The sequence below is a fragment of the Sminthopsis crassicaudata genome, chromosome 6 (genome assembly GCF_048593235.1).
Source record: "Sminthopsis crassicaudata isolate SCR6 chromosome 6, ASM4859323v1, whole genome shotgun sequence".
NCBI lineage: Eukaryota > Metazoa > Chordata > Mammalia > Dasyuromorphia > Dasyuridae > Sminthopsis > Sminthopsis crassicaudata.
Window position 1 is genome coordinate 245,885,404 of NC_133622.1, and position 12,786 is coordinate 245,898,189.

Sequence of the window (12,786 nt, forward strand, 5' to 3'; positions counted from 1 at the left end):
GGTTTGTAAGTTGGCTCTTTTTTGTCTAGTTGTTAATGAATTTCCCCATTGCTGTTCTTCCCTTTTTCCAGTAGCTCCTCCTTGCCCCTCACCTCCCTGGCCTGCTCCGAGTCCTGCCGATCCTCACCGGCCACCTGTGCACTGACCAGCGTCTCCTCCCCTGCTTCTCCTAGAACCCGATCCTATCCCAGCCGGACCCCTGCACCTCTTCCTTTGGACTGGATGGGAGTTGCCTCTCAAAGATCTCCGCAGAGTGAGCAGGACACAAGCCTTTGTTCCCTAGTCAACCCCAACTTGGGACTGGGTTACCATTTCCCGAGCCCAGGAGGTATCCGGCCGATCCTGATCCAAGCCCAGATCTCCTTTTTGGAGTGACCTGCTAACCCTTCTCCACCTATGCAATGCTTCCTTCCCAGGCCTCCTTTTCTGGAATTGCAACTTGGGAGCCCCCTTCACACGGCTTCCAGGATGCTGCTTTCTACCTCATGGAATAGTCTTTTCTCAGGAACTGCAACTTTTTCTTTATCGTCTATTTTTTGAACAAATGGTTAAGAAAACACAAAGTGGAAATCAGTCTGCCTCTGCCACTCTGGGCGAGGAGAGGGCTTGAGCCTCGGTCACCACTGTTGGTGGAGCGCTACCGATGATCTTTGTCATGCTCCCTAGGGACCGGGGTTAGAAAGGGAACCGAGGTGGAGTGATGGTAAGAACTGGGGCCTGAAACTCAGATTCTGACTCCTTGCCCTCTCGGGAAGCCAGTGTGGACTTTTGATTCCTTGGTAGATACGTATGCATTCTCATGTGTGACTGTTTACCAAAGGAGGGACTGGGATGATGTCGTCTCTGAGGTTGTTTGCCAAGGCTGAGCCATCCCTGGCTGTGTTTGGGAGCCGGTGTCTTGGAAACCAGTTGGTGTCTAATGGAGAAGGTCAAGTGGCTCTCTGCCTCGGGGGCAGCCAGAGCACCAATGTGTGAAAACTGGTTTATGGAGGAACAGTGGGAAAGACCTAATCTTTGGTGATATCACAAGGTGAGGTGGGGTTCAGGGCTCCTTGTCACTTGTTTTCCCTCTGATACTCTAGGTGCTAAGGGGTAGTTTCATTGATTCTCCGGATTACTGTTCCAGAAGGAACTGGAGGGGAGGTGGGGCTGGGAGTGGTAAGAATTGGGGCCTTTTGGAAGGCGTACTCCTTTAAGACCCCTCAGCGATGTGCCCCTGAGGGGCCTCTGGGGGTTAGCAGGAATGGCCAATGTTGTCTTTTGGTTCCTTAAATATAGGGGAGAGAGAGAGTGAGTGTGAGTGAGTGTGAAGAGAGAGAAGAAGAGGAAAGTGAGTGTGTGTATGTGTATATATATGTGTGTGTGAGAGTGAGGGAGAGTGAGTGTGTGTATATGAGAGAGGGAGGGAGGGAGGTTCTGGGTATAACCTCTAGAATCAGTTTGAGTGACTTCTCAGGGGTAGATGAGGGAACAACTAGTTCTTTGTGCAGCTTTGGGAGAAACACAGATCAAAACGTACTCTTCCTGAGGGCCCTTGTAGGGAAGAAGAGTCTAGGGCAAATCGCTGCTTTGGGATAGCGTCATCTCGAGATCATCCCTATTCCATTGGCTCACACGTGGGTCTGGTTTGTTCCAAGACTCACTAGAGATTAAGGGGCATTGGGGGTGACTGAGGAGGGCTTTGTTGAGTTAATCACTCTGTTAGGAGTAGGCTTTGACCAAATGGCTTTTGCTATTAATGCACCTTCCTTTTGGCAAAGAGGGACTGGTCTCTCCCTCATCCCGGGGGAGCCAATGGCGTTGAAACTCTTCGTTAGACCATTCTGGCGTAGGCGTTAGTGGGGAAGTTCTCGGGGAGCTGATACTGGATTTATACCAATATTAACTGGTTGATTTCTCACCGGGTACATGAGGTTTATTCTCAAACTTCATCTTTCATCGACTTAACCCTCAACCTTAATGACTCCAAGGACGAGCAGGATCTCCAATCCAAGCCGCTCGCTGTCCAAAAGTGCCTTTTCCAGGGTCCACTCTAAGCCCTTCAATGTGTAGACAGAGCCCCAGGGGTTACAGCACTATTCTTGCCCAAGGCTGTGACGTTTGACATTGAAGAGGAGACTGGCTCTGGTGCCAAAAGGGAGCAAACCCACACGCACAGCTTTGATTTTATGTGAGGCTGGGAATTGCATTATGTGTCTGGAAGTGAAGGTTTTTGATTTTTTTTAATGGAAATTTGATTATTTTATTATTAATTTAAATAAATGAATTTATATTGATTATGAGAATGCCTTGTCTCTCTCCACCTTCTCCCATGGATGTCCAGTGATGGGATGTCTATTTTCAGGTCTTGCTCAAATTCTATATGACAAATGAAATCGCCTTGGGAAGTGGATCTTGGTGCACAGAACAACGGGCGTGAAATTAAATGAACTGCCTAGCCAAATATGAGTTACCCTGCTGTGTTCTGGGAACTTCAAGGATAAAGTGACAAAGATACTGCCTTTTAAGAGTTTGTGGGACAGTTGGCAGTGGAAATAGAAAAGAGAGTAGATGGGAGGTGTTTTGGAGCTGGTCAACAAGAGCCTGAGTTGTCTAAGTTGATAAAAATGTCAAAAGAAATAGAGAACTTACAGGAGGAGGGAGATTTTTTTTGGCTGAGGTACAACATTTTGACAGTTGATGATGAAGTATGTAACAAGCAGTTGTTGAAGTAGGACTGAGGTTCTGGGGAGAAATTGAGGATCAAGACACATTTGGGAGACACTGTCTACCATTGGAGTCATGTGAATGGAAAAAATGACCAAGGGAGAGAGTGAAGGGGAGGAAGATGGCTGAGAATGGAATGTTGGGAGGAAAGTATATTTAGGAGGTTGGAGGCACTGTGGCATGGAGCAGAATTCTGGGGGGCTTTAAACATTAAAGGGGATCTACAAATTCAAAATGAGTTTTTATTTTGAATGTAGCAAGTATCTATAAATATAATCCACATTAAAAAAACTCTTTGGACAGATCCTCAGTAATTTTTCATATAAAAATAATTTTTAATATAAAGAAACTGAAAACAAAAGTTTGAGAACCACTGTCATAGAAGATGTGACTAAAGAAAGTCAAAGACCCGAGTTCAAATCTTGCCTTGGATACTTATCTGCTATATCACAACAGGCAGATCAATTGAGCTCTTTAATTTTTATTTCTTTTTTCTGTCATAAAATAGTATGATCTGAGGTTATTTATAGCTCTAAATATTTGAGTTGTGAAGATCATAAGGAATCAGGAAATTCATCCACACCCACCAAAAAACAAAACCCAGAACAGTTACAGATATCAGAGAGAGCAAAGAGGGAAAAAGAGTATTGAGAAAGAGGGGGTTTTCAGTTGGGTTAAGTGTTGTTAAAAGGTCAAAGAGAAGGATTTGGAATCGAGTTTGGAAGTCACTGTTTCAGTAGAGTACAAAGGACAGAAACCTGATTGTTGGAGTGAGTGGGTAAGGAAAAAGCAGATTAAATCAATGTAGTATACTTTTTCTGGAATTATTATGGTGAAGGGGAGGAAAGGCAGACTGGAGCTTGAGTAGAGAGGGTGGTCAGAGCTTGAAGGGTTTAAAAAAATGTTTTGCAAATATAGAATACATGTTAATTTAGCTCACTATGCATGTCTACATATGTACATATATGTTTACATATTTAAAGTAGGAGAGACCAGGGAAGATTTGGAGACCAAGGAGAAAGTATTGATATAAAGGGAGAGAATAAAATTGTTAAAGTGGGAGGGGCCAAGATCAAGAGCATAGATGGGAGAGTTATCCTTGATAGAAGGAGGGCACTTCCTTCTCTATCACTGGAGGGGAGAGAATGGGAGAGGAGATGGGCTTAGAGGGGAGAAGGGAAAGGAAGGGGAGATTATGAAGCTCATTCCAGATGGCCTCACTAAAGTGGGAGTCGGGCCATTTGCTCACAAAGCAATGGGATGTAGTTGGGACCTTGAGGGAAAGGTTTGGGAAATCTGCTTTGGGGAATACAAGTAAATTAAGACAGAAAAAGGTTTTGATGTCAGAGTGAGGGTTCATTCCTCCAATATTCTTTCAATGGGAATAGCAAAAGAGGAAGCAGCTGGTGGTACTTACCCAGGGATGGAATAGGAGAAAGACAGGGGGGTCAGCAAGTGAAGGAGGTCTTCCATTGGAGGGTGCGATCACAGGAAGACCTCCTAGTCTCGGATTTTGGCATCAGAGCCACTGATTTAATTTTTCGGACAACCTTTCAGATTTGAAGATCACTCACCCAGAAAGTGAGTCATGTCCTTGAGGAAGTAAAGATGGAGAAGACTCCATCTGGGTTGGAGGCAGGGCAGATGTGTGGGTGTTTCCCCTACAAGCCAGGGGATAAATTTCTGGGTAGCTGGTTCTGCATTCTCTGGTTGCCACTGACCAAAAGCTAGTATTGAAGAGCTGGGGGAAAGGCATTGGAGTTGGAAGATTTGGGTTGGAATCTTGGATTTTTCCTGTTACCCGTATCACTGTGGGTCTTATCTCCAGGTGCCATGGGTAAGAGGAGGGCTCTAGACAACCTCAGATTACTTCCAACTCTAAATCTTGCAGTCTGGCTTCTGGCTTCTGAACACAGGAACAAATTAAGTGGTAAATAGAATACTGGACTTGGAGCGGGAGGACCTGACTTCAAATCCTGCCTAAGACACTTTGAATTTGTATGATTTGGGGAAAGTCTTGAGCTTAGGTTCCTTTGTCTGTGAAGGAATAAGTTGAGCTAGATGCCTCCGAGGGCCTTTTTAGCTCTAAATTAAAGATCTCATAGAATTCATCTTGGGTTTCCCATATTTGAGCTAAATTGCTCAATGGCAGCACTTTAATAGATTCCAAAAGCCAGTTCCATGTTTGTTTGTTTCCTTCCCGTTGTCTCTCCTTTGCCCTCATTTGCTCTGGGAGCTCCAGTTCCCACAGAATTCTCCTTGTACATTGGTATTATGTTGCTTCTGTGCTTTCTCTTTCCTTCTCCCGGATGAGCAGAAGAAGATAATGATCATGATTTGCTGCATTATTCTCGCCATCATCTTGGCGTCCACCATTGGGAGCATCTTTGCCTGAAGGCCCACTTTGACCTTGACCACCTGCCTCAGGTGAGTCCTCTGTGGGGAGAGGATGGAGAAAGTCTCCCTCTTGAACAGGCTGCTTGGTCCAGCTGCAGGGTTACCATTAAGTGAGACAGATGGGTGTATGTGTCCAGTGATTCCTGGATTCTTAGATATTCCTGTTAATTTGGGATATTCATAGAAAAATGCCTTGATGAGGGTGGACTGCTATAATGAGCAATCAGCCAGCAATTATTTAGTGTTTACTGTATCAGGAGACATTTCACATGCTGAGAATATTAAGATAAAAATAAAAGTCCCTGCCCTCTAAGAACTTAAAATGCATAGAGAAATCTTTCAAATGGAAGAAAAGGAGGGCTGGAGAGATAGACTAATGCAATCTGGGGGGGGGGGGGGAATAATAGAGACAGTTGCCAGGTGGTTAAGAGCTCCATGTAAAGGGGCATCCCTGAGGTCCTTGAGAATCTTAGTTTCAGTATCCAGGCCAGCTGTCTCTGTAAATCCCCTCTGGATCTTCTTCTGACTTGCAAAATGATGATTCTGTTTCACTCAATAAGCACTAAGTAAGGTGGCACAGGGGATGAGAATGAAAGTAATTCTTGTTCTCAAGGTGCTTACTTTCTCCTGAGGGGAAAATTCGGAGAAAGGGAGACTTTAAACTTTTGGGAAGAAGGGTTTGAAGTAGACCTAAATGGCATTTTAATTTCTGCCAGAAAGATTCTCATTTAGGATTATTTCAAAGAGATGTGAATGAAATATTATTAAATTAACTCTATATAATGAGAAGTTAGTCATATTGGCTGACATTACTATCTATTTTATGACTTTTCCCTCAACTTTGTGTTTTGGTTTATTTTTTTGGTTCTAGATGGATCCTGGATTAACATTTCAGTTCCTTTTTCCAACCTGGTGGTGCCATCCCTCCACTGAAGATTTCTTGGCTACTCTGTCTCTCCTTTGAGAAGTCCCAGTTGGTGGCCCTGGACAGCCACCAGCCAAACGCCTACCTTTTCATTTTATATCCTCTTAGACACTTGGAGAAGTGGTGGGCAGGTTGAGGAAAAAGTGAATCAAGTTGGTTGAAGAGTAGGAGTTAATAGTGTAAATGATTAGGGGAGGAATAGGCAGTTAGCTTCAGGAAGAAAGGACAACAGAAAGGCTGTACACTTTTGACATTTTTGGTTAAATTCAGGCGTTCACAATAGCTCCAACTTGAAGACGACCTTCTTGATACCATGGAAAGCATGCTGATTCTCAAGTAAGAGGACCTAGATTTAAATCTCCACCTCTGACACTCGCTTTGGTGAGCAAATTCCTACTTTGCTGGGCCTCAGTTTACTAATCTATAAAATGAAGTCCTCAGAGACCCCTTCCAGCTCTTGATCTGTGGATGATCAATTTTGTTAACTCTGTTCAGGGTAGTTATTAACCTCTCACTATCTTCAGCCTCTCTCCCAGGGCCTACTAGTTCCATCCAGTTAATAATGCAAGTCGAGTAGAAGAAATTCTTTAAGTGGTATCGGCCACCCACTCCGTCCTCGGATTAACCAAATTTGCCCCCATCCCAATCTAGGCAATGAAGGGACTTTAATGTTGTAAAACAGGGTTCGGGGGATGGCTTGTCTTTACTTCACTGGGAATATCTATCCCCATTCCCAATATGTTCCTATCCAAAAGCATCTGGAGAGGGCACCATAGACCCTTCCTCCTGGGGTGGAGATGGATTTACACTAATCCATAATGATGGGTTGCTAAGTGGTGTGGTTGTTGAATAAATAACAAAATTTGAAAGTCATTAACTAGTTTTGAATCTTGTCTTAGAAACATACTAGCTTTGTGATCTAGGATAAGTCTAGACCTTATCCTTGGTGAAATGAAAGGGGTTGGACTTGATGGTTTGAGATATTCCAACATTGTGAATCCAGTCCCTAATCCCATGGCGCCCCCTTGTGACTAATGGCCGTTTAGGGGGAAAAAAGGCTAATTGGGGTAGAGAATAACTCAGCCTACAGAAAGACTGGGGTTGTAGATGTAAGGCACTTCAGAGGTTGTCTAGTCCAATCCCCTCAGTCTTCAGAGGAGGAAACTGAGACTGAGCTGTGAAGTGACTTGTCCTGGATCTCCCAGCTTTTAAGAACCTATTTTTGTTTGTAAGCATGTGGGTTTTGGATATTCCAGATAAGTAGGGAATTTGCCTTTTGAATCCCAAAACGCTTATTCAAGATTATATAAATTTTCTCTCTTCAAGTGCTTCCATTGATTTAGATTTAGAGCCGGAGGGGATCTTAGAGACCACCTGGTTCAGCTTCCTCATTTTTCAGATGGGGAAAGCATGACCGAGGTCCCCTTAGTTTAAGTAGCAGAGGCAGGATTTTGGCCAGGTCCCCACTCCAAAGCAGGGAATGCTTTTGGCGCTGTAGTTGGCGATTCCTGATTAGGTGAAGGTGCTGGTTCTTCACTTCCCCCTGCAGCTTGTCTTCCAATCACTTCCCTGCTGGCCAGCATTTTGGTGTGCAGTGATGGATAGCCTTTGGTTTCCACTTTTGTCTCCAAGGCCCTGCAGAACAGAGCAGGGACTTCAAGGTAATTGCGATTGGTTGAAATGGGATTATTTACACATTGAAAGGATACACTGCGAGGTACTTTAAGGAGCCACCCCCATTCATTTTTGTGAACAAGGGCATCATTCCAAGGAATAGAACTCATGCACAGATTGAGGGCTCAAAGTGGTGGCATAGTGTTGGGCTTGTCTCAGGGAGTCCTGGGTTTGAATTCTATAAAAAAGTGGATATGTAACCACGGGCAAATTATTTAATTTTTCTGTTTCCTCAATTGTAAAAAGTGTAGCAGACTGAATGATCTCTCAGGCCCCCCCGAGTCATGATCTTCTGCTGAAAGTATCAGTCCCATCTCCGTCGGTCCCCTCCTGACACAGGGTGGTCCTGCATGTAATTCTACTGTAAAGAGATGGTTTGCTCACCCCTGACTCCATGCAGAAAGGCACTTGTTAGTGATACCACACAGAATTGGGGGCTTTAAGTCAACAAATAGGGTGACTGACTCTATTTGCACTGTGCTAAGTGATGGGAGGAAGGGAGAATCAGAGAGAGGGGCTTACAGACCCCATGCACAAGGAGCTTGGCCTAGAATGGAGCGGAGGAGCTGGTCGGATACCATCAAGGATACCTGCTATAAGGTTCTCAGTGCTTGTCTTACCAACATCATCTGGAAGGACTGGTGTCCACCTGGACAAGGAAATCTAGGCCCGGATTAATCTCTCTGTTGTTGTATGGAAAGGACAGAGTTGTTGAGGGTATGAATTTAACAAATAAAAGTCACACTGCATAAAGATGGCTACGCCCAAAGTTTGTGTATGGAGTCTCATGAATCTGGGTGTGGGGAAGGTAGGGTTTCTCTTTGGTTCCTCCTGTTTTCCATCCTGCCGATTTATACCATTACCACTTCCTCTATGACCTATCGATGGAGGAATGCAGCGCCCTAGTGGACACAGGTTTCAGGCCTGTCTCTGCTACAAGAGCCGGCAACCATGGGAAGGGCAGGCTGTCTTTGCATCCCCAGTACTTAACACAAAATAGTTACTTAAATTTATTAACTCAGTTTCAATATCTCAGTGTCACAGAAAACTTCTTATGACTATAAATTACAGAAATTTTATTAAACTTCAACAATGGGAGGGAATTTCCACACTGGAAGTTCCCCCCATCCCTGTGGATGATCTCACAGGAATAGGGAAAATAGGGTAGGGGTTGATCTGGGGTCTCTGGATTTTTCTTTTTTAGATTTTGAGAAACATTTCTATATAAAAACGTGACTTTGAGAAGGGTTTCTATCGGATTCATCCTACTTCCAAAAGGTTCCAAGATTTACAAAAGAGATTCAAGGGCCCCTGTGATAAGGATTCTTTTTTAGAGAAGAAACTCCCATTACCTATGCAGACCATGTCTTCTGGCTGCCAAGAGCATGGAGCAGCCTAGTGTTGCCCGGGGTCCCAGAGTGATCCAGGTGTCCCTGGCTCTGAGGCAAGGACCCGTGTTTCAGAGCCGCTTTAAAGGGGCTAAGACTTCTGTAGAGCCAACCCTTACGCAACTCTGCCTGACGCACAGAGAACTGAAGTTCTCCTCATCCCAGAGCTTCGCAGAGACCATCTGTTCATCTGGGAGCGCCGGGAAGCGTTGGGGCATTAGACCCGCTCGGGCATGAAGAACTTGCCCCAGTAGCGCCCCTTCTGGGTCAGGTCGTAGGGGCTCAGCACCCTCCTCAGCCCCAGCATGTTGGCTGAGGCGATGCGCTCGAAGGTCCAGGGGTTCTGGTTGTTGCGCTCCCGCTCCCTCTGCTCCTCCCGCATCTTTTCCAGAGACTCTCGGCTCACGGCCTTGGCTGGGAAGGGCAGCTTGTGGGCCACCTGCTTGAGGAAGGGCTCCACCTCGCCAAACTCGCAGCGGCCCCCGATCTCCACGATGAGGCGGCCGGTCCTGACTGGCGTCACGTAGTGGTCGATGGCGCCTTTGCCACCGCCCATGCGCTGGCCCATGCCCTTGCGGGTGATGGGCTTGTAAGGGCCGGGGACGCGCCAGATGGCAAACATGTTCTTGCTGTCCAAGGAACGGTTGATTGTTAGACGCATCATTTCAAAATGGCCCCAGTGAAGATAGCCGCCACCCAGGGCCTGGAAAGGAGAGGGGAAGGAGGAAAACAATCAGCATGCGTCCGCTGTTAGGGATTTTAGGAGGGAGCACTAACAACTGAAGGAACTGGAAAAGGTCTCTCCTAAAGAGACAGTGAAGAGATCCTGGGGGAAGGGTGGACGACATTCCAGGAAAGGCAGAAATGAAAGCGGGGATGGTACGTTTGGGTAATTGTAAATAAGCCTGTTTGACTAATACAGGTTCAGTGGAGTGAGCAGAGGGCAGGAAGTTACATTCGAGTTAGGCTGGAGCCGGACTGCAAAGAGGAAGCATCACCATGACAACTGTGCCCAAGACGCTGTTGGGGCCAGGAGGCAAAAGCACCTGATATCTGATTTCAGTGGAGTTGATCCCCGTATTGCTTCTCCTTTCCTGCTCTGGGACTGTACTAGAAGACGTACAGATAAATTCAAAACCATAAATACTTGTTAGACACCCGCTGTGTCAGGCCGGATGCTGACCGAGCCAGAGGACACTGGAGACGAGTACTCGCGGGCCATGGGAGACGGCATCAGCACGAAGTGCCGGTCACACGTATTCCCCCGTGTGTCAGCGACGTTTCATCACAACAATGCCGGGAGACAGGTCCATTACAATCTCCACTTATCATTGCGGCAGAGATTACGTGGCCTGCCTAAGCCAGGACGTGTCTGAGGCTAGACCTGCACTGTCCTCCACCTGGGACTCTCCTGATGGCCGGGGCAGATACCCACCAGCACTTATTTAGCACTTGCTAAGAGCCGGGCTCGGGAAACAAGCAGTCTCCTACCTCGAGGAGCTCGAGGGGACACGGGCAGGCATCTCCACAGGACGGCCCGGTATTGAGAGAGATCAGGGAAAGCTGCTTTCAGGGGGTCAACGAGGGCTGCCCCTGGAGGGGGCGGGAGCCAGTGCAGAGGCAGCGCCGCAGGGGAGGCGCCGGTTCGAGCAGAGGAGTCAGAATCAGCTAAGAGGAGGCTGGGGCTTGACCTCCTGACCCCACGGCCGGTTTCTCGGGTCACTCACCAGGATACCAAAATTGCCCTCGGTGAAGTCGGTGGCTTCGGTGGACGGTCCCCGGATGTCGTTCAGGTTCTTGGGCTCCCGTCTCACCTTTGGCACGATTGGGATCCGATCAATAAACTTGAGCTTGGGCTTATCGGGAATAGTGACACCTGAGGAGAAGGGCAGAGGTCACATCACGGAGCCCCGGGGCGGTGCAGTGAAGCACCAGCTTCCCCGGGAGGTTACGGGCCAGCAGCTACGGGGCTCTGCATGGAGGGCATGGTGGAGGCTCCGCCCCCCGACTCACCCAGGGAGGGCCGTGGGCCTGGGCGGCTTTCCGGCGCAGCACTAACTGCACCTTTCTGGGGTGGGGTCGAGCGCGATACGACAGCCCCCAGACCCTACATGTGCGAGTGCTGGCTGGGGAAGCCCCTTAAACCTGACTTCTTAAAGGCAGTTTTAAAACGAACTCTAAAAAGTTCACCGAGAGCTCCTGTTTTAAGGCCGCCCGTACCCCAAAAGTCCTGCCTGCGGACCCCCTCCTGCTTAAAGGGGGGGAGGTGAACTTCCACCTGGGCCCGAGGGTGACCAGAACTTCCCAGGGGCGGCCCCCTCCCCCCGCACGGGCACGGTTTGCTTCCGCGCTCAGTGCCCGCACAGCTCCCCGCCCCCCCACAGGAGCGGCTTAACAATGACTTCTTAAACTCTGCTGCTCCGGCCAAGGGGGCCCGGGCGGGGGCTTCTCGCTGGACCGCCGGCCGGCTCTCACCTTCGTAGGTCGGGACTGGGAGGAAGGTCTTCATGCCCGCGCCGAGGGGCCGGGCGGCTGCAGGACCTGAAACGCCAAACGCGGAGATCGACTCAGGAATGACCGGGAGCCACGGGACCGGGCCTGGGGCCTCCCCGCCCCCCACCTGCCTCCCCGTCTGCAAACAGAGGCCCGGCTCGGCCCGGCCCGGAGCAGCGGAACCGGGGTCTGCCTTTGGGTCCGCCCCTGGAGGGATGGAACAAAGACCCGTCCCGGGAGGCAGAGGCTTCCACGCCCACAGACTCTGGGAACCCAAGCCGCAGGGTGCACTAGCACCCCTCCCCTAACCCCCTCCCCCGCCCCCGGGGGCTCCGGCGCCCGGTTAAACGCCGTCTCTCCCGTTTAGCACTGTCTGGCTTCCGTTGGCATTCTGCATTCCCGCTCAGGTATAAACAGTAAGCGCTTTAATGTGCTTTCCTCATACACCTGTGGTTATTAGGACCCTCAGAATTCACCGCGGGAGCGGGAGGAGCCGTCCGAGGTCACGTGGGCCAATCACAGCGCCCGCAGCACTGGCGGACCACATCTCACAAGAGATAAAGTGAGGCTGGGGGAGTTACGTCACGGCGGGGGGATTCGAACTCCGAGCGCTCCAGGCTCCGGGAGCCGGAGCTCAGCGCGGTGGGGGTGGGGGGGGGAAGAAAGAATTCGGGGACAGAAGTGGGGGAGGGGAGCGCACGCAGCAGACCGCAGCGGGGTTCCAGAAGCCGGGGTGGACGCCTGACCTGACGGGAGCACGTTCAGGACGGGAGCGCCGACGCGCGACACGAGCCGCCACATGGCTGCGAGACGGGGTCCAGCCCGGGCCGAGTCACCAGAGACAGAGACAAATGGGTCCCGAGGGTCGGGAAAGGACCGCCGGACGTCTACCGGTTCTCAGGGCGCCGCCATGATAGACGGGAAATTGCGTCATCGCCTCGCCCTCTTCACTTTCCTTTGTTCCAATTGGAGCACACTTCCCGGATCGGCCGCCTGGGACCAACTCGTGTCTGATTGGTGCAACGGGCGGGAGGGGCGGGAACCTGGGCCGTCACTCGTGAGTTTCCGTTGCGAGAACGTCCGAACTTTCCCGGGCGACGTTAGTTGGCATCTTGGAGCTTCTGATCCTTCCTCCCGGCTGGGAGCTGCCTGGCCTGGCTCGGGCTGAAGGACCCCGACCACCCCCTCCCCGCCGCCGGATGC

General features: G+C 49.3%; 2 protein-coding genes across 5 annotated transcripts in view; one reads left to right on the top strand and one right to left on the bottom strand.

Annotated features, from left to right (window-relative positions):
- The window catches only part of STX3 (syntaxin 3), a 53,902-nt gene extending 45,418 nt beyond the window's left edge, over nucleotides 1–8,484 (top strand). For 2 of the 4 annotated variants that reach the window (XM_074274019.1, XM_074274022.1), the window contains one exon: nucleotides 72–2,276. Coding sequence is in view for 2 of the 4 variants with exons in the window: in XM_074274022.1 (XP_074130123.1) it covers nucleotides 72–74 (3 nt within the window). In the remaining 2 variants the exon portion in view is untranslated. Of the gene's footprint in view, nucleotides 1–71; nucleotides 2,277–5,023; nucleotides 5,134–5,974 lie in introns of those variants that run through there. The other 2 variants (XM_074274021.1, XM_074274020.1) reach the window with 2 other exon arrangements.
- Nucleotides 8,485–8,754: 270 nt separating this feature from the next.
- MRPL16 (mitochondrial ribosomal protein L16) lies at nucleotides 8,755–12,546 on the bottom strand. The gene is made up of 4 exons (XM_074274024.1): nucleotides 12,330–12,546; nucleotides 11,566–11,631; nucleotides 10,818–10,966; nucleotides 8,755–9,793 (listed from the first exon to the last, which is right to left on the bottom strand). Exons 1-4 carry the CDS (start codon nucleotides 12,382–12,384, stop codon nucleotides 9,308–9,310), a joined length of 756 nt encoding a protein of 251 aa, XP_074130125.1. The 5' UTR covers nucleotides 12,385–12,546; the 3' UTR covers nucleotides 8,755–9,307.
- Between the last annotated feature and the right edge of the window lie 240 nt (nucleotides 12,547–12,786).

Excerpts from the sequence above, each read along its gene's own strand:
- MRPL16 (XM_074274024.1), bottom strand. The coding sequence starts at position 12,384 with ATGTGGCGGCTCGTGTCGCGCGTCGGCGCTCCCGTCCTGAACGTGCTC. Across the intron at positions 10,967-11,565 it reads CCCAGTCCCGACCTACGAAG|GTGTCACTATTCCCGATAAG; the intron begins GTGAGAGCCGGC and ends CCTTCTCCTCAG. Across the intron at positions 9,794-10,817 it reads AGGGCAATTTTGGTATCCTG|GCCCTGGGTGGCGGCTATCT; the intron begins GTGAGTGACCCG and ends TCTCCTTTCCAG.